Here is a 25,211-nt window from a genome sequence, read left to right as displayed (position 1 = left end):
AGAATATGTGTGCGGTGTCCCTCCCGGTCAGATGAATGGATACTTTGAGGATTGGTCAAGCTTCACATGATAATTTGGCCTTCAACCTATTATACCAACTGTCATACCGGCTCTCCAAATACATTCAGAATGGAGGTTTTATCTGTCCACCGCTTCACTTCGAACCAAGGTTTGATTTTTTACACACCTTTGAAAAATCCCTTAATATTTTATAGTCGCTTATATCCGTGCACGGGAGCTTTCAACAGACTTCCACTGGTCTTGTGGAATCTGAAAATATTCATTGTCCGACCGCGGCCGTCCATTTGAAAGATACTGGCTTCTGAGTCTAAAATAAATGCATAAAAAAAGAAAAAAGAAATTATGTTTTGGTTGCAAAAATTTGAATCATTTCCATAAATTAGTAGAGAAAGAAAAAAAATGTTTAAGAAGCAGTGAAAATGGCTTCACGCTGTGAGCTTGTAGATCTGCTATTTTTCAGTAGTTTGAATCCTGGTCTCTATACTGCCTCCCCCTGGCCAGCCGCGGCGCCTGATGGAGGGCAAAGGAACTGGTTGAAATAACGTGTTCTCCCCATGTTGGCAGAGGGAGAACAGAGCCCCGGATTACATTAGACAATTGACACTGGGTGAAACAAATGGGTCCCAAAAATCGTTAAAAATGTTAAAAGACAAAAGAAGATGACTTTCTGTCATTGGTGGGCTATATCAGTGCGAGGGCTTGGAGCAAAAAGGGCGTAAGTGACATTCTTAAATATTTTACAGGACAGCTTTCCATTGATTCTAATTATTTAATTGAAAGCTACAGTATATGTTTAAGCAATCTATACATATTAGGCTTCAATGAATATATTTTAAAAATACTTTTTTAATGTTTTTAACTACCGTAAAGTATTACAATCAATGGAATTTTTAACCCATTCAGAACGGGTACACATATTGTGTATCGTTATTTTATGCTATTGAAAAATAGCAGATATACAAATAAATACTCACAGTGCGGCACCGAGTGTCGCGCTGCGAGCTTGTAGATCTGCTATTTTAGAAACATTGTGAAAATTTGAATTTTGACCCGATTCTATAAGTGTCTTTTGAATCCTTCTAAAGTTTTTTGAAAAACCCTATGTTTCTATGTCAGCAATCTGGCCAGCCATTGTCAAAGAAAAGGTCCTTTTCACTTAAAGTGATAGTTCACCTATTTTTGACATGAAGCTGTGTGAAATACTTGCCATTTAAATAGTGGTTACGAATGTATTAATCCATTACCAGAGTCCCGTGGTCAGAGTTCTGGTCAGTTTTAGATGAATATAAAGTAGTTCCGGTGATTTGGCAGGGGCTCAAGACCCAATCATTAAAAATAGATGAATCCACAAAACTAGCGTCATTTGTATTGTTGACCTATTTCTACCAAATAGACCAACGTTCGTTCAACTTTGACCCCTCTGTCACATGGTACTATTTTTTGTGTCCAGTATCACTACGCCGCTGCAACGTATTTCCCCAAAACAAGGTGCTTTGCAGTCAGCTGATCAGAACGAAACATCGCTCTGTATGGTAGAAATATGCCAACAATACAAATGACGCTAGGTTTGTGGATTCATCTATTTTCAATGATTGGGTCTCGCCAAATGGCCCCCAACCCATTGGAACTACTTAATATTCAGCTAAAACTGACCAGAACTCTGACCACGGGACTCTGGTAATCAATTAATACATGTTTAACCACTGTTTTAATGGCAAGTATTTCACACAGCTTTATGTCAAAAATAGGTGAACTATCACTTTAAATGCAGCTCAGTTAGTCTGTTCTTGAGAGACTACTATGTCAGTGGTTCTCAAACCTTTTCATGTAAAGGACCCCCAAACTGATATTTATTTGGCCACGTACCCCCATCTCAAAATATCTAGTTCCAGGGACCACCCCCAGAAGTACATTTTTTGTTACAAACGGTCGCTTTAAAAATACATATATTCAAAGATTTGCACACATTTTCACAACTTTTTCAAAAAATAGCAGATCTACAAGCTCGCAGTGCGGCACTCGGTGCCGTGCTGTGAGCTTGTATATCTGCTATTTTTCAATGGTTAAAGCATTCAATAATCCTAGGCCTAAATGGGTTAAAAAGTTAGAAAATCCGACCATCCGTTCAAGAACTAGTTCCCGTGTTGTATAAACAGTGAGGGAATGGAACCATCCCATGGCTCGGACGGATGGCTGCCTCCGGTTGCCATGGTAATGGTGCAGCGATCAAATGGGTCCTGAAGAAACCGTTCAGAGAGGTTTAGTTCCGCTTTTTTAGTTCCGCTTTTTTAGTTCCAGTTTTCGATTATTTTAGTTTTTTAATTAAAGCTTATTAAATTCTCTGGATTATCGGGCCTGGCAGGGAGCTTCATAGAAAGGGTTATTTTTGGCAGGGACTGTGCTAAACTTTATGTTGGTTTGTTTACTGTTGAGTGAGAAAACAATGTTGCATGTTAAGTAAATCATCTGGGGACCCCCCAAAATAATTCGGGGGTCCCGACCCACAAGTTGAGAACAACCATCTATCCATCTTCTGCACTATAATTTGATGAACTATTGCTTTAATGGTTTGTATTTTGTTGTTTGTGTCATTTGTGCTGCAGACTCGTTGCTGTACAACAAGATGGACGAGAGACAGAGGCTGGCCAGGGAGAGACGAGATGAGAGAGACAAGCAGAACGGTACGATTTACAGTTTAAGCATTTAGCAGACACTCTTAATCCACATGGTTCCTACGCAAGTATGGAAAGTATCGAATATCATTTCATACTTTTCCAGGTCTTGAAAAGTATTGAAAATGGAAAATAAAGTATGACAAAATATTTAGGTTTCCAGACTACCAGTAAGACGCCCCAAAAGGGCGAGGTCACGCCATGTGTTGCCCAGAGCAGTGTAAGCAGAGTGGTGACATGCTTTGATCTTGCCGCAGACCGGAAGTGGCGTCACATGGAGCCTGTTCTCATTCTTAGCGAGCCTCTGCTGCTCTTCAGCCCCGTCCGCCCCCATTATAACCGAGGCATTTTCACTCGCTGGTAGACTAAATAACGTCTTTTTCACCCTTTTGGTGATGTTGTCTACCTTGGAGAGGCCCGTGAATGCGTGAAAAAGGGTGGAAAAGACGTGATTTAGTCTACTTACCAGCGAGTGAAAATGCCTCGGTTAAAATGGAGGCAGACAGGGCTGAAGAGCAGCAAAGGCTTGCTAAGAATGAGAACAGGCTCCAGTAAGCTAGGCTAAGCTAGCTTTCCACTATACTTTCCACGCTTACAATGGGATTTGACGTAAGTGTCGTAACACTCTCTATCAATGGGTCTGGTTTTGGCCATCTGGCCAGTGATGTATTTCGATGACATCATTGGGGATCTCCATATATGGGCATTCATTTACACATGCGATGCCACCAGATGGCGACAGAGTCTGCTGAGTGACCAGAACAAGCCCCATAGGGCTCCGCTGTATTATGCGCAAGCCCTGTGCAGCCGCGACGCACAAGATGACGTTCGTGCGTGACATGAACGTGAGCCGGATGGAGTTAGCTTCCATTACCTATAGGCTAACACTAGTGTTAGAAGCACAATTTTCGGCGATTTAGCCGTGAATAAAGGTTGTTCTCTTCCATAAAAGCATAGATCAGAGAAAAAGAGCTTCAAAGATCCGAGGATGCATTGGATTCAATGGCAAAAATCGGCGGCGCGATGCTCTCGCGCGCTGATGTAAACAGATCGCGGCCGACGGACTGCTCGAAATTTTTTCCCAGTGCTTCGGTAAGGCCTTCGGGTGTTTATTTAACTTTAGTGCCTTTCCCGAATTAGTTCGGGAAAGGGTTAGGGTAAGGGGTTAGGTTTAGGGATAGAGGTTAGGGTAAGGCTACAGGACTTGCATAAAAATGAAGTCTTATGTAATGTCTCCACAAGTGATGTAAATATATATTGTGTGTGTGTGCGTGTGCGTGTGTGTGCGTGTGCGTGTGTGTGTGTGTGTGTGTGTGTGTGTGTGTGTGTGTGTGTGTGCGCGTGCACAGCGCTCAGGGAGGCAGCGTGGCAGGAGCGTGAGGAGCGTGCACGGCAGCACTATGAGAAGACACTCTCGGAGAGGAAGAGGAGGCTGGAGGAACAGAGGATGAAGGAGGACAAGAGGAGAGCCGCCGTGGACGAGAAGAGGAGACTGAAACTAGAGGAGGATAAGGTGAAACTATTGAAAAATAGCAGATCTACAAGCTCACAGCGCGGCACCGAGTGCCGCGCTGCGAGCTTGAATTTTGACCCGATTCTATAAGTGTCTTTTGAATCCTTCTATGTTTTTTTTTGAAAAACCTATGTTTCCATGTCAGCAATCTGGCCAGCCATCGTCAAAGAAAAGGTCCTTTTCACTTAACTGGAGCTCAGTTATTCTGTTCTTGAGAGACTACCATGTCAGTGGTTCTCAAACCTTTTCATGTCAAGGACCCCCAAAATGATATGTATTTGGCCACGGACCCCCGTCTCAAAATATTTAGTCCCAGGGACCCCCCAGAAGCAAAATTTGAGTTACAAACGTTCGCTTTGAAAATACATTATATTCAAAGATTTGCACATTTTCACAACTTTTTCAAAAATAGCAGATCTACAAACTTGCTGTGAGCTTGTATATCTGCTATTTTTCACTGGTTAAAGCATTCAATAATTCTAGGCCTAAATGGGTTAACTCACTTACTGCCAATTAAAAATGCCCTCGAGTGGCAATAGTGCCAGCCCTCTCCATAGACTTCCATGTAATTTATAGTGCACAGATCATGCACAGATCATGCACGCCCATGCACAGATCATGCACCATGTTTGTGCAGGCTGTTCACAGCTTTCAAAAAAAAAAAAAGATTGGAAATCCGTTCAGGCATTCTTGAGATAATAGCCATTATGTTTTACATGTTATGTAAACAAAGATGGCTGCCCTGGGGTTGTATGGGGGTGGAACATGCAACATCGCGATTGAAATCATGTTTACTAGATTTAATGGGGTCCCAAAAAAAAATATATATATATATATATATATATTTTTTTTTCTAAGTCAAAGTCGATTTAAGTCGTCTGGCAGGGAAGCCCATAGTAAGAATGTTGATCTAAAAGTCGTTTGGCACTGTATTTCACTTAAAAAAAAAAAAAAATGTTTGGTCATTTTATCGTCTAATTAGGCTTTTATGAACACCCTGAACAGTTTTTAATTTGCTTCATTCAGTAATTAGATATTTGATGTAAATGCCATCAGTCCCCTCCTCAGAAGGGGGCCCCCCATACACACCCATTGTAACTTCAAACTCCATTTTAATCATGATAGATTTATTAAAAACACAATTGCTTTTTTCTGGTGACTCATAATACCCTCCTAATACGTGAGCAGACCGTGTTTTTTTTATAACTTTTTTCATTTATTTGTAATATTTTTTCATTGAATAGATTTTTTTTTTCTATTTTCCCAAATAATTAATACAAATAAATGAAAAAAGTTATAAAAAATACAGGGCCTTGTCACGTATTAGGAGGGTAGTATGAGTATCCAGAAAAAAATAATGGGTGTTTTTAATGAATCTATCATGGTTAAAATGAAGTTACAATGGGTGTGTATGGGGAGGCGTCCTGCAGGAGGAGGGCCTGATAACATTTACATCAAATATCTAAATATTGAATCAAGCACATTAAAAACTGTTCAGGGTGTTCATAAAAGCCTGATAAGATGCTAAAATAACAAAAACTTTTTTTTTTTTTAAGTGAAATATCCCGTCGCGTTAGATTTGAACCACTTTAACCATTATTTTATGCTTTATATATATATATAGAGAAAATTTTCATTATGTCAAAATGTCATTATTTTTCAACAGATCTACAAGCTCATAGCGCAGCATTCGGCGCCGCCCTATGAGCTTGTAGATCTGCTTTTTTCCATGTTTTGAATGCCAAACAGGACTTAAGTCAAGTTAGAACCCTGCTAGAACCCTGCAAGCCAAATGACATCATGATGACGTCATGAAAACGAACCAGGCCAGATCACAGACCATATGGGGATAATCTAGCTTGACGTCATTACCAGGACGTCATATTGGCTATAGGATTATTGTTATTGTTTGTCATTTTAGTTGAAATATGAGCATGTAAGGTTATATTCTGGGACATATCTGACTAGTTATGATATTTATCTGGCCTCGATCGGACCCTCTCTGATTAATCCAGGACGTCCGTTTTCGTGGGCAGGATTTATATTGGTTGAAATCAGGTAATATTCTGGGCCAGATCTGACTAGTCATGGTTTGACTTGATCTGGCCCCAATGGAGACGTCACTGATTGGTCCAGGTCCTGACCGTGCTTGCTGGGAATACTATTAGGGCTGTCACAATTATTACATAATCGCCTAATCGCAATTATTTGACATAATCTCAATTATTTTATGATAATAGCCAAAATTGTTTACTTGGTGAAACATGTGGAAATAGCCGATCTACAACAGCCAATCTACACGCTCACAACGCGTCGCGATGTACCGCATTGTAGATCTGCTATTTCCGCTATCAATGTTCTTTTTAAAGTGTAAAGTAGTCAAATATGTCTTAATTTCTTTGTGTATTTAGGTTATGTGCCATATCTGCCATGTGCAACTTCAAAGCCTACAAGCCAAACGGAAATGTAATTGTCAACGACAAAAATACAATGAAATTGTTAAACGCAGTTATTTTAGTGACAGTTAATCATCATGTAAAATGTCCTAATTGTGATAGCCCTAAATACTATGAAGTGTGTCAGGCCTGTTATTTATTGGGGTGATAATGGCAGCTGGTGAAGGAATTCACGCATTAAACGACAGCATCAAATCTTCATCTCACACTAGGCTGAAGTCCACATTCCTGTGGTCGCCGTTTGGGCAACCCTTGACAATGAACTCTGGCTCTAAATCCTTTCAGCTGGAGGGGGTCCGTTACGGTAGCCATCTACATTAGGGATGGGACGATACGCGATATTATCGTTTATTAAGGATGTCCCGATACCACTTTTTTGCTGACCAAGTACAAGTACGAGTACTTAATTTGAGTACTTGCCGATACCGAATACCGATACTGTAAGTTAGGTTTCTGTACAAGTGCTTAAATAGTGTGTGCCGCTCCAAAATAAAATGCTTTAAATAATTATGTTGTTGAGTGAGAGAAGGTGAAAACACTGTTCATGGTATCTGGTGCTGCCGTGAGCAATATCGGACCAGTATACGAGTACAGCAAAATAGGCCGGTATCGGGGCGAGTGCCGATACTGCAAATACCGATACCGCATCCCTATGGTTTATCGTGATAAAAAAATTCTCACAATAATCGTTTCACGGAGATTTAATTTATCATGATATCGTCCTCCGTCATGCACTGGGATCAATTCACCAATTCGAGCTTTATATCCGGTACCACTTAACTCATTGAGTGCCTATCCCGAATTAGTTCGGGATATATTATCGCATACCAGAGTGCCTATCCCGAACATGTTCGGGATATTAAAAAAAAAAAAAAAAAAAATTGAAACATTTTTTTTTTAAAATTTTTTTTTGGACCCCATCAAATCTAGTGAACATGATTTCAATCGCGATTTTGCATGTTCCACCCCCATACAACCCCATCTAACATACAGGGCAGCCATGTTTGTTTACATAACATGTAAAACATAATGGCGATTATCTCAAGAATGCCTGAACGGATTTCCAATCGGATTTTTTTGTTTGAAAGCTGTGAACAAACTGCACAAATCCACTCCAATGCAATCCAGGATTGCATTGGATTTTTTAGAGCTCATTCTTCTCTGTTTTTTTCCCATGCATGAGGTGTGCAAGGTTTAATCATGGCTAAGTTGACGAAAATAAGGCTTCTAAAATGCTTGGTAGCCAATAGCTAACTTCAAGCTAACTTCATCCTCTTCCTGTACATGCACAAAGGAAAGTGTTCAGGCAAGTCATGGCTGCAGGGCTTCTGCATATACCAGCATATCTCTATGGGATTTTCTATGGCCACTGGGCGCCCTCTAGTGGTGAAAGGGGTGGCACTCAAAGAGTTAAACCCTCTGTAATTGGTAAAAGGTACTTATAATATTCGTACTTGATATAGCCTTTTTTTCACTCTACCAAATGTATTTGCCAAAAAATAGCCGACCTACAAGCTCACAACGCGTCGCGACACGTTGTGAGCTTGTAGATCTGCTCATTTCTGGCACATGTTCTGCCCCAGGATAATGGATGTTTGGGACATTTTGATTATCCCGATAATATCGTAAATCGCGATTTCTTTGGTCACAATAACATGACATTTTCATATCGTCCCATCCCTAAACGACATATTAACTTGGGGGTCCTTGACCCAGATAAAGTGTAAGACCCTCTGTGTGATTAGGATCACACAGATTAATGCTGGGTAAACATTACACGTTGTCGCCTCTCCTTGTCTTGGTTTGGAGTTTGAACTTTGGAATGCCTGCTTCTATCGCGGTACGGTTGTTCATTTTGTGCACAAACACACATACAGTACACTGACACGCACGCGCATGGACAGTACAGTGATACACAGTGCACCTAGGGCTGTCACGAATATTATGACATTTGACATGACTACATTAATTGTCACTCAAATAATTTAATTGTCTTTTTGTCGTTGACAAATTACATTTCGGTTTGGCTTTTAGGCTTTGAAGTTGCACATGGCAGATATGACACATAACCTAAATATACAAAGAAATGACTGAGGGAAAATGTGGAAATAGCGGATCTACAAGCTGGTCGATCTTGACCAATCGGTGTGCCCCCTGGTTTCAGAGGCACAGAGGCGTGGTGATAGGACTTCACCGTGAGTCTGTGACTATGATGGCCATCACATTTTTAGGTGATAGCTGATCACCTAAAAGTTGAGGTGATGGCTCTTCACCTCAGACTCTGATAAAGCCTTAAAGAGGTGTTGCCATAGTTTTGTACTTTTTCATGGCACTTAACCTGTCTGTTGCCGATCCCGAGTTTCCCGAGTTTGTATTGGTACTCCCCCCTGTGCCAACCCAGAGTTTTCTTTTTTTTTTTTATTGTGTTTTTTTTACCTCAAAAAATGTATTAGGCTTTATCGCGATATTGCATGTTTAACCGCCATACCAACCCCATCTTTCAAACATGGCAGCCATGTTTGTTTACATTTGAAGAAAACATAATGGCTGCTATCGCATAAATGTCTGAACGGATTTCCAAGCGGATTTTTTTGTTTGAAAGCTGTTAACAGCGTGCACACACGTGGTGCATGATCTAGGCATGGGCGTGCACAATCCGTGCACTATGAATTACACGGAAGTCTATGGAAACCATGGCAACTAGGACTTCAAAGAGATTTAATTGATGGCACCATAAGTGTTAAGATTTGAGGCATTACATTTTGTATAACACGGTTCTATTGTGAAGTAGACTGACAGGAAACAATGGATGGAACGCATTGTTATGGAGCATTTCTAAATAGGCTTAAATGTAGGTTTTATTGGCTTTCTTCAGTATCTTCCATTCTGTTTAGTCCCTCCCACATAAATTTATAAATAAATAAATAAGTGTGTGTGTGTGTGTGTGTGTGTGTGTGTGTGTGTGTGTGTGTGTGTGTGTGTGTGTGTGTGTGTGTGTGTGTGTGTGTGTGTGTGTGCGCGTTCCAGCTGCGTCACGAGGCAGTGATCAGGAGAACGATGGAGAAGAGCCAGAGAGGACGAAACAAGACAAACCGATGGTCCTGGGGAGGAGTGTTACACCCTGATACACCTAACACACACACAGGTACATGCACATACACACACTCTGATACACCTAACACACACCAAGGTACACGCACACGCACACTCTGATACACCTAACACATAAACACACACATAGTATACACACATAGTACACCCTGATACTAGGCATGCAAGGATTTATGAAAAAAATCTATCTCACGATTCAAATCGATTTATAAAAAAAAAAAAATGTATTCCTTTTTTTTAGCTAGGTTCTAAACAATAAGAAAGCAAGTACTTTTACATGAAAAGTGTGCTACTTTTGCAATGTAGTTAAATAAATGTTATGAAAATGTAGTACATATGAGATTAATAGCTGCCTTGGGGGGGAGGGAGGGTTAAGAGAAATAATAATTTAAGACCAAGATTTTTCTGTAATTTCTGTGGAAAATAATTTTGTGTTAAAAAAAATCGTGAAATCGTGAACCTTAAAGGTGATACACCATGAATTTCTTTTTTTCAAATTTTTTTTTTTTTTTTTTCCAAAACGATTTTGGGGGGGGTGGCGCAGTTCAGGCCAAATGTGGTACTGCAGCTGAAAATGCTCTGAGAGCCATTCAAAATGAGAGAGGCTCTCTATTCAGGAGTGGTAATTTAGCCTCAAACCTTTTGAAAAACGTTTTTGGGACATAAACAATATGACATAAATACTTTTTAAATGCATGGTGTATCACCTTTAAATCGTGATTTGAATAGTATCGTGAGTTGAGTGAATCGTGGCAAGCCTACCTGATACACCAAGGTACATGCACACATTAATTGAATCATCGAGAAGCTCCTTTTCTATTTTTAAACACTGGTACTGCTATTGGGAAATACATTGGTGAAAAATATTGAAAACAGCAGATCTACAAGCTCTGTAAATGAGCTGTTTTTGATATTCTTGAAAATCTATTTGCTCTCTCTCTCTCTTTCCTTCTCTTTCTCTCCCATTCTCTCAATAAAACTTGCTCTCTCTCACACCCTCAATCCTCATGTCTTCCACTCCGGTCCAGGTTTTGTCGAGTCGGATTTCCTCTATCCCCTGGACCTAGCGGGTCTGGAGCGCGGCACTTTCAGTCCGTACCGCGGACACGGGATGTCCTCCCAATGTGAATATGATATACGTTAGTTAGCCAGCTAGCTGTAGAACGCTGGCGTTAGCAGTTAGCCAGCTAGCTGTAGAGCGCTGGCATTAGCAGTTAGCCAGCTATCTGTAGAACGCTGGCGTTAGCAGTTAGCCAACTAGCTTTAGAGCACTGGCGTTAGCAGTTAGCCATCTAGCTTTAGAGTGTTGACGTTAGGAGTTAGCCAGATAGCTTTACAGCGCTGGCGTTAGCAGTTAGCCAGCTAGCCTTAGAGCGCTGGCGTTAGCAGTTAGCCAGCTAGCCTTAGAGCGCTGGCGTTAGCAGTGTGACTGTACGCTAACTCTGAAGGTCCGTTACTCACCGGGAGCATTCATTTCATGCGATTAAAGGTATTGGTGTAAGTGATAGCCTACTTTTTGGTCAAAATGAAATGTTTTTGGTGAAAAGGATCACTGGTGGGTTGCCAATTTCAGCCAGTCAGGAGAGAGTTCCAAATGATCAGCTTCAATGTGATAGTGTTCCATTTCCTGTGTTGTCTGCTCATCTATTTGTTCCATCTCTTTCAAGTTCACCTGTAAACTGTTTGAGTCCTCTCTTCTGATTGGATAAACTGGGTATCGATCCATCCATCCATCCATCTTCAACCGCTTATCCGGAATCGGGTCGCAGGGGTAACAGTTCCAACTGAGACTTCCAGATTTCCTTATCCTGAGCAACTTCCTCCACTCCCTCTTGGAGTATACCGAGGCGTTCCCAGGCCAGTTTGGAGATATAATCCTTCCATCTGGTCTTAGGTCTGCCACGGGGTCTCCTCCCAGTGGGACGTGCATCGAGGACCTTCCTAGGAAGGCGCTCGGGGGGCATCCGTACTAGATGCCCGAACCACCTAAGCTGACTCCTTTCCAAGTGAAGGAGCAGCGGTTCTACTCCAGGTCTCTCTCGGGTATCCTGACCTGAAAATGCATTGTCTTTGTGCCCCGAGTGCATCCATACAGAACGTGAACGTTACGCTGCGATAAAGCAACACATGTATTTGTTTCAAAACAATGTCAAAATGAACAATGTGATGTGAAATATCTGTTAATCCGCCATGCTCCCTGTGTGTAAGGACCTCGTTAGCACGTTAGCGATAGCGCTGAACGTACGCTACGGCAGGCCTGTGTGAACGGCAGGAGTAGTGACGTATCGGGACTGTTGCATAGCAAAACTGTGGTTGTGTAGACTGAAGAACCTTACGGCCTCCCATCCATCCACACCATGTAGAGTAGACTCCTCACTAGATACCATCTCCCACTGAGCACAGGTCTACAGTTGGTCTAAGACTGGTCTAGACATCAACGTTTTTAGACGTCTAATAAAAAAATGTATAGTCTATATGTAGACCGACGTCTATTAGACGTCTAATCCAGTGTTTCTCAACCTTTTTTCTGCATGGGCACACCAACATAATACGTGGGTGTAAATATCGTCACTGTCGGGAAGAAACCTTGTATTTTCAAGTTTCATATTTGTACGTTCTTTCGCAAAGTAAAGCCCTGCTTCATCATACAAGGCTGTCGCACAACAGTAGTGAAAACAGCAGATCTACAAGCACACAACGCCTTGCACCGTGAGGCGTTGTGTGCTTGTAGATTGGCTGTTTTCACTAGTTTAAATCATTTTTAAAATGATAAATACAATACTGGCTTTCAAGCCGTTTCAAGGGGCACCCTAACCCTAACCCTTCTCAGGGGCACACCAAAGGTCCCCAGGCACAGTGGTTGAGAAACACTGGTCTAATCAATGTCTAGTCTAAGTTTAGACGTCTAGAAAATGTTCATTTCGAGACCATTGTTAGAACAATTTTAGACAGTGTGCTCAGGGGGCTGACCCATTCAGTACTAACGTTTGCGTTTTAGGTTTCTGCGTTTAGCAACAGTGAGAAGAACTAACCCACTAACCCCACCCCCCACCTGACTCCTCCAAGGCTCTAGTATAGCCCCCCCTGTCTTCCCTGTCCACTAAATACCCTCGCTGAATTACAGTCGAATCTACAAGCTCAATTCTACAAATCCACTATTCATTGCAAAAAACGCAACACATGAGCTTGTGGATATACCCCTAACCCTATGTCCGGCAATGGCACCGGCTTCAAATGCTATCAATCCATTCAAAGGGAATTTGTCATGTGTAATAAGAGCCTTGAATGGTGAGAGTAGCTGGCATACTGTCTACCCGGTAGGTGTTTGTCATTATTCTGTGGGTTGATAATGGCTTTTGCTATTTTATCCCAGCTACTGCTATTGAAAACGAAACTTAAGCTCAGTAGGTGTTTTGTCATCATTCTGTGGCCGAAAATGTCACGTTGTTTTAGCGCTGGTTCAAATCTGGGGAGGGGAGAAAAATTATAATAATGACATTATTTAAATGTACTTTTCTCCGTGGCAAATATATGATAAGGTTATATGAATATGGGCATTGTATGGCTCAACAGTTTAAAGTTTGTTACAGTTGCTATGGCAACCATAACAACGTGATTTCTTTTTGTTTATGTTTCTTTAAATTAATTCCCCTCCAATCCACAAAATGCAGCTTCTGGGTGATTCCCCCACGGGATAAATAAAGGAATCTATCTATCTATCAATCAATCAATCAATCAATCAATCAAGTTTATACAACACAGCTTTTTTTTTTTTTTGTAATCTTTTTCGAACTTGTTAGAGTCTGTTTAGACACTTCTCTTAATACACAAAGGACCATGGTAGTCTACTGGTTGAGATGCTTGACCTGCAATCCTTCTACTTTTCCGCAGGGCAGAGGTTCAATTCCCAGAAGGGGTTGTGAATGGAACATAATTATTAGAGCACATAGTTTCCACATTCGCTTTTTTTTGCTCAAAGGGGCTTTTCTAAATATATGTTATATAAATATTGGTCCATAATACGGTTTTATATAGGTTTTACACTAAACAACCACTCGGATATTCATGATTATTCTGTCCAAAGAAATCACAATTTACAATATTATCGCGATAATCCTATCCTAACATCCATTATCCTGGGGAGGAACATTAAACATGCTAATTTAATTGTTTTATTGGCTATATAGACTATTCTATATCATCCCTAGCCCATTGGTTCTCAAAGTGGGGTCCGGGGAACCCCAGGGGTCCTTCAGGGAGTTCCAGGGGATCCCCAGCTAAATGATAGTTAGGAACCAAATGGACCCTTATGGGTCTGTAACTCAGAGAGCTAGCCTACACTCTCCGAGTTCAATTAATATTGATTTTACAATAATAAATGGGGTCATAGAGATTAAATGGGGGGTCCGTAGCCTAATGGAAAAGCAAACTAGGGGTCCTTGAAATTAAAATGGTTGGGAAAATCGGCTGAAAAAATCTTCTCTTATGGGGGTCCCCGGCATTACATTGACTCAGTTCCACAGATAGGCTACATGTTGTGAAAACAGCAGATCTACAAGCTTGCTTGCAAAGGCATTGCCATTTTTGAGACGCCATTTTATTATTCTGCTCCAGGATTCTGGCTACCCCCCCCCCCCCCCCCCAAATCACATGTGCGAAGTCCGAATATGCAGGTTTTATTTCGATGCACCATCGTCTGTACGACAACCAGAAGTGCCTCAAATAGCCACTTCCTGGTGTGTTTCAGGCAGTTCCCGGAAGTAACCCTGGAATTTTTACCACTCCCCTAGTCTAATTTTGGGAAGCAGAGTCGAATGGTACCAGACTTATGTCTATACAACAACCGGAAGTGCCTCAAATAGCCACTTCCTGGTGTGTTTCAGGCAGTTCCCGGAAGTAACCCTGGAATTTTACCACTCCCCTAGACTAATTTTGCGACGCAGAGTTGAATGGTACCAGACTTAGGTCTGTACGACAACAGGAAGTCCCTCAAATAGCCACTTCCTGGTGTGTTTCAGGCAGTTCCCGGAAGTAACCCTGGAATTTTACCACTTCCCTAGACTAATTTTGGGACGCAGAGTTGAATGGTACCAGTCTTATGTCTTTATAACAACCGGAAGTGCCTCAAATAGCCACTTCCTGGTGTGTTTCAGGCAGTTCCAGGTCAGTAGGTGTTCCGATATATTTTTTATCCAAAACTACACGTAATTTTAGCCCTAAGGTTGAAATTAGTAAGGCAAATATCCTATTGTGATTTTATAGTAATTAAAAGAATGCTAACCCTAGCGTCACACAGCGAATGTCGCAACGAAACGAAACACATATCAAAGCGTGCGTCTCAATGCGCTCTAAAACATACTAAAAGATGAGCCCATGAAATGCATTGGTTCGTGAATAAAAGCCAACCCTAGTTAGCCTAGGGTTAGCCTTTTAGCCTTAATAACTCAGAGACGATAAGATATCAGAACTTCGTTTTGAGATATGTTGTAGTGCTTTCCGAGACGAACATTTTGATATCTCATATGTCCCTCTACGACATTCTTATCCCTGGGATCTCCAATTTCACAAGGGTCATAGAGTGTATACCCCTTAGAGCCCTTTGGCCAGCAAACCAAAGTTACCAATCAACTCACAGGAGTGTTTGTGTGCGAGGAGAGTTATATAGGCTTGTTCGTCTCTGCGATACGAACACGCTGATGTGTCTATCATCTCTCTACCACATTCGTGTACGGAGTAAAACGTACCCCTAGTTGGAATTAGGGTTAGCCCCCTAGGGGTCGCTCAGAAATGACACACACATCAATGCGTCCGTCTCGGTGAGCAGATCAAGAATCTGTTACCCTTTTGTCTCTACGACCCCTAGAACCCGAGCTAGCCCTTCTAGAAGTGTTAGAAACGGACCGAAATATTTTCAAACAACGGCACCAGCACCAACGGACTTGGCGTCAAAAAGTAAGTCGGAATAAGTGTCCTTTATCCGAAAAAATGTGTAATCGTGTTCATGGCGTGCAAATTTCGTGTCTTTTTCGCAATAGGAAAGGGTTAAAATTGTCGGAGATTCCCGAAACCCATTCCATTGGATCGGGCATACTTCAAATATGAAAGGCGTGTCCTGCCTGAAACAGCCAGATTTTATTTGAATATTTTATTGATTTTAAGGCCAAAAGGCCCATTTTGGAGCCATAAGCGACCTTTTTCCTTGACCTTTAGAGTTAGGAGTGTCGTAGAGAGACAAGACCGGGTTCATTGGATTCAGCGTCAAAAAGCGTGTCAGAATAAGTGTCTTTTATCTGGGAAAATGTTTAATTCAGCTTACGCAGTTGAAATAGGGTATTTTTTTATACCCCGAAATCGTGATTTGACCCCTTCGATCTTAAAAAAGCAAATGAAACTCTAGGTCAGGATTTGAGGGGGGGCCTTCTGCAATGAGACCCTATGTGGAAGCTGGTTCAAATCTGGTGCTGTTGCATTGTTTGAAGGAAGCCAAACCAAAATAGGTTTTAATCTTATGTACCTGTACAGTAGTACATCAGTGGTTCTCAAACCATTTCATGTCAAGAACCCCCAAATTGACACTTATTGGCCCGTCGTCCCTCATTTGAAAAGATATGCCGGAGACACACACAAGAGAAGATTTTTCAGCCGATTTTCCCAACCATTTTAATTTCAAGGACCCCCAGTTTGCCTTTCCATTAGGGTACGGACCCCCCATTTAATCTCTATGACCCCATTTATTATTGTAAAATCAATATTAATTGAACTCGGAGAGTGTAGGCTAGCTGAGTTACACTCTCTGAGTTACAGACCCATAAGGGTCCATTTGGTTCCTAACTATCATTTAGCTGGGGATCCCCTGGAACTCCCTGAAGGACCCCTGGGGGTCCCCGGACCCCACTTTGAGAACCAATGGGCTAGGGATGATATAGAATAGTCTATATAGCCAATAAAACAATTAAATTAGCATGTTTAATGTTCCTCCCCAGGATAATGGATGTTAGGATAGGATTATCGCGATAATATTGTAAATTGTGATTTCTTTGGACAGAATAATCATGAATATCCGAGTGGTTGTTTAGTGTAAAACCTATATAAAACCGTATTATGGACCAATATTTATATAACATATATTTAGAAAAGCCCCTTTGAGCAAAAAAAAGCGAATGTGGAAACTATGTGCTCTAATAATTATGTTCCATTCACAACCCCTTCTGGGAATTGAACCTCTGCCCTGCGGAAAAGTAGAAGGATTGCAGGTCAAGCATCTCAACCAGTAGACTACCATGCTCCTTCATGTATTAAGAGAAGTGTCTAAACAGACTCTAACAAGTTCGAAAAAGATTACAAAAAAAAAAAAAGCTGTGTTGTATAAACTTGATTGATTGATTGATTGATTGATTGATTGATAGATAGATTCCTTTATTTATCCCGTGGGGGAATCACCCAGAAGCTGCATTTTGTGGATTGGAGGGGAATTAATTTAAAGAAACATAAACAAAAAAAAAATCACGTTGTTATGGTTGCCATAGCAACTGTAACAAACTTTAAACTGTTGAGCCATACAATGCCCATATTCATATAACCTTATCATATATTTGCCACGGAGAAAAGTACATTTAAATAATGTCATTATTATAATTTTTCTCCCCTCCCCAGATTTGAACCAGCGCTAAAACAACGTGACATTTTCGGCCACAGAATGATGACAAAACACCTACTAAGCTTAAGTTTCGTTTTCAATAGCAGTAGCTGGGATAAAATAGCAAAAGCCATTATCAACCCACAGAATAATGACAAACACCTACCGGGTAGACAGTATGCCAGCTACTCTCACCATTCAAGGCTCTTATTACACATGACAAATTCCCTTTGAATGGATTGATAGCATTTGAAATGGGTGGCAATGGACCCTTCATCAAGTCCCGCCAATGGTTGTGCAAAAATTATGTTTTAGCAAATTCAACGTAAACATCCATAAGGCGGAACCAAAGCCAAGCCTGCTGGTTGGTCAGTCAGGGACCAATCAGAAGGCTGCTGGTTGGTCAGTCAGGGACCAACCAGAAGGCCGACAAAGGGTCGATTGTTTGGCCTCCGGAACGGGGGGGGCGCTAGTGCTGAGGTGTTTTCTCCTGGTCTGCCTGCAGATGGCGCCGAACGGAGGTCCGTGTCCACCATGAACCTAACGTCCAAACACACCGACCACCAGGCGGTCATCACCAAGAGACTGTCCTCCTCTTCTGCTACCCTGCTGCACTCCCCTGACCGAGGTAAACCACACTATTATCACTCCACAGACCCAGGTAAACAATGCTGTTCAGGCGATCATGACTCTAAGGGTTGCCCGCTTGCCCCTGACCGGTAAATACAACTTTGGAGCAGGTGGAGTCTAATTTCAGGTTGCCCGGCCAGTAGTGTTGCGCGGGCCGACCCGGTGCCCCCACCCGGGCGGGTTATCACCACTCTCACGTGCAAAAAATAAATAAGAATAATCACCTGTTCTTATTTGCCTTTTATTCTTAATAAGAGTAGGCCTATAAGAATAAGAATACAACATTTGAATACGAGCACGAGCGAGCGAGTTTTAAAATGCGCCAGAGAGGAGCGAGGTTTCTCCTCCGCTCCTTGGTGCGAGGACCGTCCCAATTCCGCTTCTGTTGGGGCCGCAAACCACATCTTGCCAACATTTGACACAACGTGAGCACAGCAGAGAAGATGCACAAACAATTCAGCGCGTGTCGCTGATCAGGATTTCACTTATATGTCTCTGTCATCCACACAAGTCCGTTTATAGCTAAATACTTTGTGTCGGTTAAGTTATATAACCAGCCAGTCAACGGATACAATTTGAAACACAACTTTCGCAAGTGAGGTGGATTTTTTGACTGAATGAACCAACCACGCTTACCTCGAGTCGTCCCATCTCTCCAATCTGGTGATTAATCAATAACCAACAGGATTTTGCTGTCTGTTTAAAGTGCAAGGCGCTGTCGTGCTGTATAAATGTGATTGACATAAAACCGCCATGCTTACCCCGACGATGCCCGGCGATTTAGAGAGAATGAACGTCTTTGAATGAATGTATTTTAGGCTAAACCCCAATTTGAACAACACGTTTGTTTATTTAGCCCATGACAATATCGTGCTACTGTAAACGTTTCTGTAAAGCAACTTTGGGTACTTAGAAGAGCCGTATAAAGATGAGCTATTGTGGAGATGATATATCATCTTTTCCACGTTCCGTGCGGGTTGTGGGTCGTGCGGGTTATGAAAAAAACATCACCCGCGCATCACTACCGGCCAGGCAAGTTCTCGTTTGAGAGGGGACGAAGCAACTGTCTATAAACACAACACCAGATATCTGTCTAAACACCTGAACGTCTATAAACACAACACCAGATATCTGTGTAAACACCTGAACATCTATAAACACAACACCAGATATCTGTGTAAACACCTGAACGTCTATGAACACAACACCAGATATCTGTCTAAACACCTGAACGTCTATAAACACAACACCAGATATCTGTGTAAACACCTGAACATCTATAAACACAACACCAGATATCTGTGTAAACACCTGAACGTCTATGAACACAACACCAGATATCTGTCTAAACACCTGAACGTCTATAAACACAATACCAGATATCTGTCTGAACACCTGAACATCTATAAACACAACACCAGATATCTGTGTAAACACCTGAACGTGGCCAGAGCGCTCTGTCTTCTGGTCTGTGGAATGTCAAATAAGAGCACTGTTTACCTATAATGTACTGTTTTAACTGTTGCTACACTTAAAACATATAGAATAACAAGTGTGGACCCATAGTCATATGCATAGTTATGTACAGTAGGTATTTGGCATAACAATGTTAGTCTGACAGTGGTTTTTCGTACAGCCTCGGTTGAACGTTGTATGTGGCTTATCATTCATTCAAAGCTACTATGGGTTTCACTTTGACTTTTCTAATCAAATGATTTTAGTTGGGTAAAGGACTTGAACAGGAATCGCATACTGTGTGCGTGTGCGTCAGTGTTAATTTTATTGAATGCTGAATGTGTTATTTAAAAGACTAAGACTAAAGGCCTGTCCATAATATATAGTACCTCCGAAATGTTCGGTGAGTTGGACTTTCCGACGAGCACGTTTCCGAACTCTGATTCGGCCTAATGCTTTTCAGAAGTCGCGAGTGATGTCATTTTGTAGTCGAACCAGGACCTTTTGACCGAAAAGTTAAAAGTATGGACAGGCCTTCAGACTAAATCATAATGCGTGTGTGTGCCATGTCATAAGTTGTGTATTGTTGTTGGATGTTGACGTGTTTCCTTCGACAGCGCTGCGGTTCAGAACCGCCTCCTCGCCCGCCATTAGCAGAGCTCAGTCCAAGCCCCGCCTCCACCAGCAGGGAAAGCCCGCCCCCCACCTCCTCCACCACAGACCCCCCGCCAGGCGCGCCCACTCCGGCTCCGTTGGTTGTACGTAGCCGAGAAAGCGCGCACCGCACCGCCGCACGGGGAACGGCATGGGGCTGGGGAACTGTTCAGGCAACGCATGGTGCTGGGAACTGTTCTGACAACGCATGTTCGCTCCCAATGGGGAAAACACTTTACTTTGTGGGACGGATTTGAACAGACGTCAAATGTTTGACTTTAAGAGTGTATGAGTTACCAACTTACCATTCTGTCCCTATCCAGACATAACTCTGTGCCGGGTTCAAATTCAAAAAGCATTCAAAGCAGCAGATCTACAAGCTCAAAACATCTATGGAAGACTGGTCATTCAACTGTTCTGTGTCTGTCAGCGACGCGTAGAGGTCACATGTCACGTGCATGTGTGTGCGGGCATGCATGCGTGCGTGCGTGTGTGTGTGTGAGGGGTGTGTGCACTAGTGCACGTAGCAGCATAAGGATCAAGGTCCTCATGGCCCCTCTCTCTCTAATCCTCTGTATGTACGGAGGATAATCCCTTTGTTTTTGTGGGAACTCTGTTATGATGGTTTTCATCCTTTGTGGGAAAAAGTGATAATTGCCCACAATTTACTCATTATGGAAAACATACTAATTTGCACAAAACACACACACACACACACACACACACACACACACACACACACACACACACTTTAGTTTTTCTTTCTTTTAATTCCTAGAAAAAAGGAGAAAAAATATGGACGGTGGAAAGCCACTGGTTTCTATGCTGCGCAAATGAAGCTTTTTTGTCCGTTGTATGGGTGCCGCCATCATTGTAGAAATCAACGTTCATTGGTAGAAATGATACCATCTCGAATGCTATTGGCTGTCAACGGTCACGTGCAACCGCAGGGATTCATGGGACATTGTCTTGAGCTTGCCGAAAATAAAGCACACGAAGAAGAATCGTCACAAGCCTGTGATCACAAGCCCCTCCTACAGCCTACCCTGCTATAACATATAACATAAATTGGACCATATTTTCACAAAACGCATATCTTGGTGATTGAAACGAGGCTTTAAACTAGCGACAGGAACCATAAAGTATTTATGACAGTGTTTATTAATGTAAGAAAATCAAATGTAAACGTTCGGGGGAAATGAATGGAATCCTATGGAGAACATGTTGCTTCTGGTGCAAGAACAGCGCAACTAGCGTCCAAACATAGGAACTTTCAGTTCCGTGTTTGATTCATTTTAAATCGGGACGACTACACCCCTGGTGGCGACCCAGGGTTTGGGGAGCGGTGCTATGAGCAGACGGAGGTGCATGGCTACGTACACGGGTGGAGGTGAAACATGTCAGCCCTTATAAGGCATGCATGATATATATGTGAAGCATGGAGGCAACAGAATACAACAGATCTACAAACTGTCATGATTCTGGGAAGCATGAGGGCAACATAATACCACAGATCTAAAAACTGTGGTTTCTCTGCATGATACCATGGCAGCTGTTTCTGGGTGCATGGCTGGACGTCCCTCTGTACTTCATCGTCTAATAAATAAATAGGCTCTATGCACGAGCGGCCATAGACTTCTTCGGCGTTGCGACAGCCGCAAGGCAGTCTGGGTAAAACAGGGGTTTCCGGCGCCATGCTGTTTGTTATTGTTTTCTTTTTTTTCTTTTTTTTTCTTTTTTTTCTGTTTATTGTTTTTTGAAAACCGGCGACTGAAAACAATAACAAACAGCGTTTTGAATATTTAACCCCTGTTTTACCCAGACTGCCTTGCGGCTGTCGCAACGCCGAAGAAGTCTATGTTGGAAAGAAATAATTGGGGCCTGTTACTTACTTCCTTCGCAGGTGTGACCAATGATAACCATCAATGAAGGCTCTGTTCCATTTAGTGTAGCAAATGAACCAGTATTTGTTACACTCTTAGGCCGGGTGCACACATTTAAGGCACATGCTTTGTGCTTTACCTAGGGGAAGGCGAGGGGTAAAGCAGCATCCAATTCATTCCCTATGGAAATACACATTGACATGTTTATCACATGTTTTGATGAGGCAAGCTTGCTCTGTGGCTTAAGGACAGCCTTAAAGGGGAAGACCACCCATTTTCAATATTGAACTATGTCATTCATATACCTTAGAGGAGTTGTGTGGAAATAATAAAAAGGTTCCCCCTCTTCTGTGTTGCCTAGAACTGGAGGATTGATTTTGGGGTTTGTATTGCAAATTACAACTTGATGACATCACACATTGTACTTTACAATACAAACCCCAAAATCAATCCTCCAGTTCTAGGCAACACAGAAGAGGGGGAACTTTTTTATTATTCCCACACAACTCCTTTTAAGGTATATTAATGACATAGTTCAATATTGAAAATGGGTGGTCTTCCCCTTTAAGGAAACCTTAAAGCAAGCTTGCCTCGTCAATACACGTGACTTCCGTAGGGAATGAATGGAGAGCGTTTCGTGTCATCTCGTGTAATCCTGGTCTCTATACTGCCTCCCCCTGGCCAGCCAAATTGGCACTGGGTGAGAAAATGGGTTACAAAAATCCTGGGATAAAAAATCTGAAAAAAAAAACATGACACAATACCCTAGCGCCATGACTCTGCCTGAGCAGAATGGAACAATACGGAGCCTTCATTCATTATAGTATTCATATCGGTAAGAAGACCTGTGAACCAAGGAAAGTAAGGGAGAGACCCCGATTTGTTCCCCAATAACGGCTGCTGTCGCACAAGATCCTCTATTACTGGAACCTGTGTCTAACTGCGTGTGTGTGTGTGCGTGTGTGTGTGTGTGTGTGTGTGTGTGTGTGTGTGTGTGTGTGTGTGTGTGTGTGTGTGTGTGTGTGTGTGTGTGTGTGTGTGTGTGCGTGTGCGCGTGTCCAGGTCTGCGTCGCCTACCGCTGACCCCCTGGGAGAATACGATGGTGAACAGGTTACAGCAGCCTACTCACTCCTACCTGGCCCGAAGCCGCTCCGCTGTCAGCCTGTCTGGAGAGGCCGCAGGTAACACACACACACGCACGCACACACGCATGTATGTGTGTGTGTGTGTGCATGCATACAGTATTTGGGGACCCAGTCCAGTTAATCAGATTTGGTCCCAGACTTAAAGAATTAACCAGCCTTCACCAGCCTGTATCTGGCACCACACATGGTTGCATTACTGTAGGCCACTTCATGTTCACCAGCCGCCTCCGCGTTAGCGCCATCTTGAGTTCTGTTGAGTATGACAGTCAGAATGAAGGAGAGGTTCATGTCTTTATATCTTTCCCTTCATCTTCATCCTTTCATATTGTGTATTATTGTAACGGCCTGGGTGGGTCATTTGCAAAGTACACAGTTCTATCCTAGAGTTATTAATGTTAAGAACCCATTTAACCAGTAAAATCACATTCACATGGATAAATACAGGCTATAGGCTGCATCAGCTGGACACTACAGTATTGCGTGCTTTGCACTTCAGAGAGCAGCACTGATGTTCATGTATCATCTGTGTGACACATGAACCTCCTTAATGTTGATGTTGATCCCAAAAGACTGTCCATGGGGACTATTAGGCAGAAATACTCCTGTTGTCCAGTTTCCCCAGCAGGACCCAGCAGCTCTCATAGCATAGAATGGATCCTATAAGCCTATCACCTTTACAGTATTTGTTGCGGTCAAAAGTGATTTTATTTCTCATGAATGTGTTACTAGTTGTCATTACAAACACATTCATGCCTTGGTTGTACCACACAAGCCGCCACAGTCTCATAAATCATGTTTTGGGAGGAGCATTCAGCACAACTGCCAATCAAAGTGACTGTAATGGCCAATCACAGCAAGTCTTTTCCGGGACTTGGCAAAAAGCATTAAAATCTGTTTAGCAGAGTGTGATGGCTCATGTGGGACAAACATGGCATGGATGCGTGTGTAAGGGAAACTAATAACATATTGATTAAAATAATAATAATAATAAGATATTGATAAAAGAAAAAACACACTTACCACAACAGATAGCATAAAAGCAATAGGCTTACGGTCTCCACTCTATTCTATTATAATTGCTGGGTTCTGCTGGGGAAACTGGACAACAGGGGCATTTCTGACTAATAGACCCCATGGACAGTTATTTGGGATCAATAGAAGTAGGAAAATGAGCCTAGATTTATTTAGGGCGGAGTTGTCCTTTAAGTGGTTAAAACAAGGACCATTTATGCCATATTACGACATCTGAAATTCTAGATATCTAGTCTCACATCAATATATAGCCTATATCACATCAATATATAGCCTATATTGATGTGATATCAATGTATTGCCGCAGGGCTACAACAGGTAAAAGTAGTTATATTGTGTGATATACTCCAGCAGTGTTGTTTTTTTGGCAGCACATTTTGATTTAGTTTTAGTCATAGTCTTTTGAATAAAATATAATTTAATTTTAGTCATAATTTAGTCTCCTGAAAAGTTGTAGTTTTAGTAAAATTTTAGTCGACTAATATCATACATTTTTAGGCGACTAGTCAACTAAAATGTACTTTGGCATGCCTTGATGGCATCGTAATGACTGATTTTACACTTGGTTGCGTGCTGAAAATAGCCGATCTACAACTGCGACGCGTTGTGAGCTTGTACATCGGCTATTTTCAGTACACCTGGGAGCAACCAAACATACAATTACTCTCTTCTCCACTAGCCCCTCCCTAATGTTTTAGTCTAGTTTTTATTTTGTTGACAAAATTGACAATATATTTAGTCTTAGTTTTAGTCATCCCAGCTTAGTTTTTATTTAGTTTTCGTTAGTGAAAAAAACGCAGTCGACAAAAACCTTTCGTCATAGTTTTAGTCGACAAAACCCTCCCTAATGTTTTAGTCTAGTTTTTATTTTGTTGACAAAATTGACAATATATTTAGTCTTAGTTTTAGTCATCCCAGCTTATTTTTTATTTAGTTTTCGTTAGTGAAAAAAAACGCAGTCGACAAAAACCTTTCGTCATAGTTTTAGTCGACAAAATCAAC

At 41.9% G+C, this 25,211-nt stretch overlaps 1 protein-coding gene across 2 annotated transcripts in view; it reads left to right on the top strand.

The window, feature by feature from the left end:
* map7b (microtubule-associated protein 7b) overlaps window positions 1-25,211 on the top strand; it is a 103,882-nt gene that overhangs the window by 42,301 nt on the left and 36,370 nt on the right. For both annotated transcript variants that reach the window (XM_080743919.1, XM_080743918.1), the window contains exons 3-7: window positions 2,625-2,702; window positions 4,043-4,206; window positions 9,690-9,807; window positions 17,915-18,037; window positions 23,094-23,213. In XM_080743919.1, the coding sequence (XP_080600045.1) occupies window positions 2,625-2,702; window positions 4,043-4,206; window positions 9,690-9,807; window positions 17,915-18,037; window positions 23,094-23,213 (603 nt within the window). The remainder of the gene's footprint in view (window positions 1-2,624; window positions 2,703-4,042; window positions 4,207-9,689; window positions 9,808-17,914; window positions 18,038-23,093; window positions 23,214-25,211) is intronic.

The sequence above is a fragment of the Nannobrachium achirus genome (genome assembly GCF_963921795.1).
Source record: "Nannobrachium achirus genome assembly, chromosome: 16".
In the NCBI taxonomy this organism is placed as follows: Eukaryota; Metazoa; Chordata; class Actinopteri; order Myctophiformes; family Myctophidae; genus Nannobrachium; species Nannobrachium achirus.
This window is presented reverse-complemented; position numbering and strand designations above follow the sequence as displayed.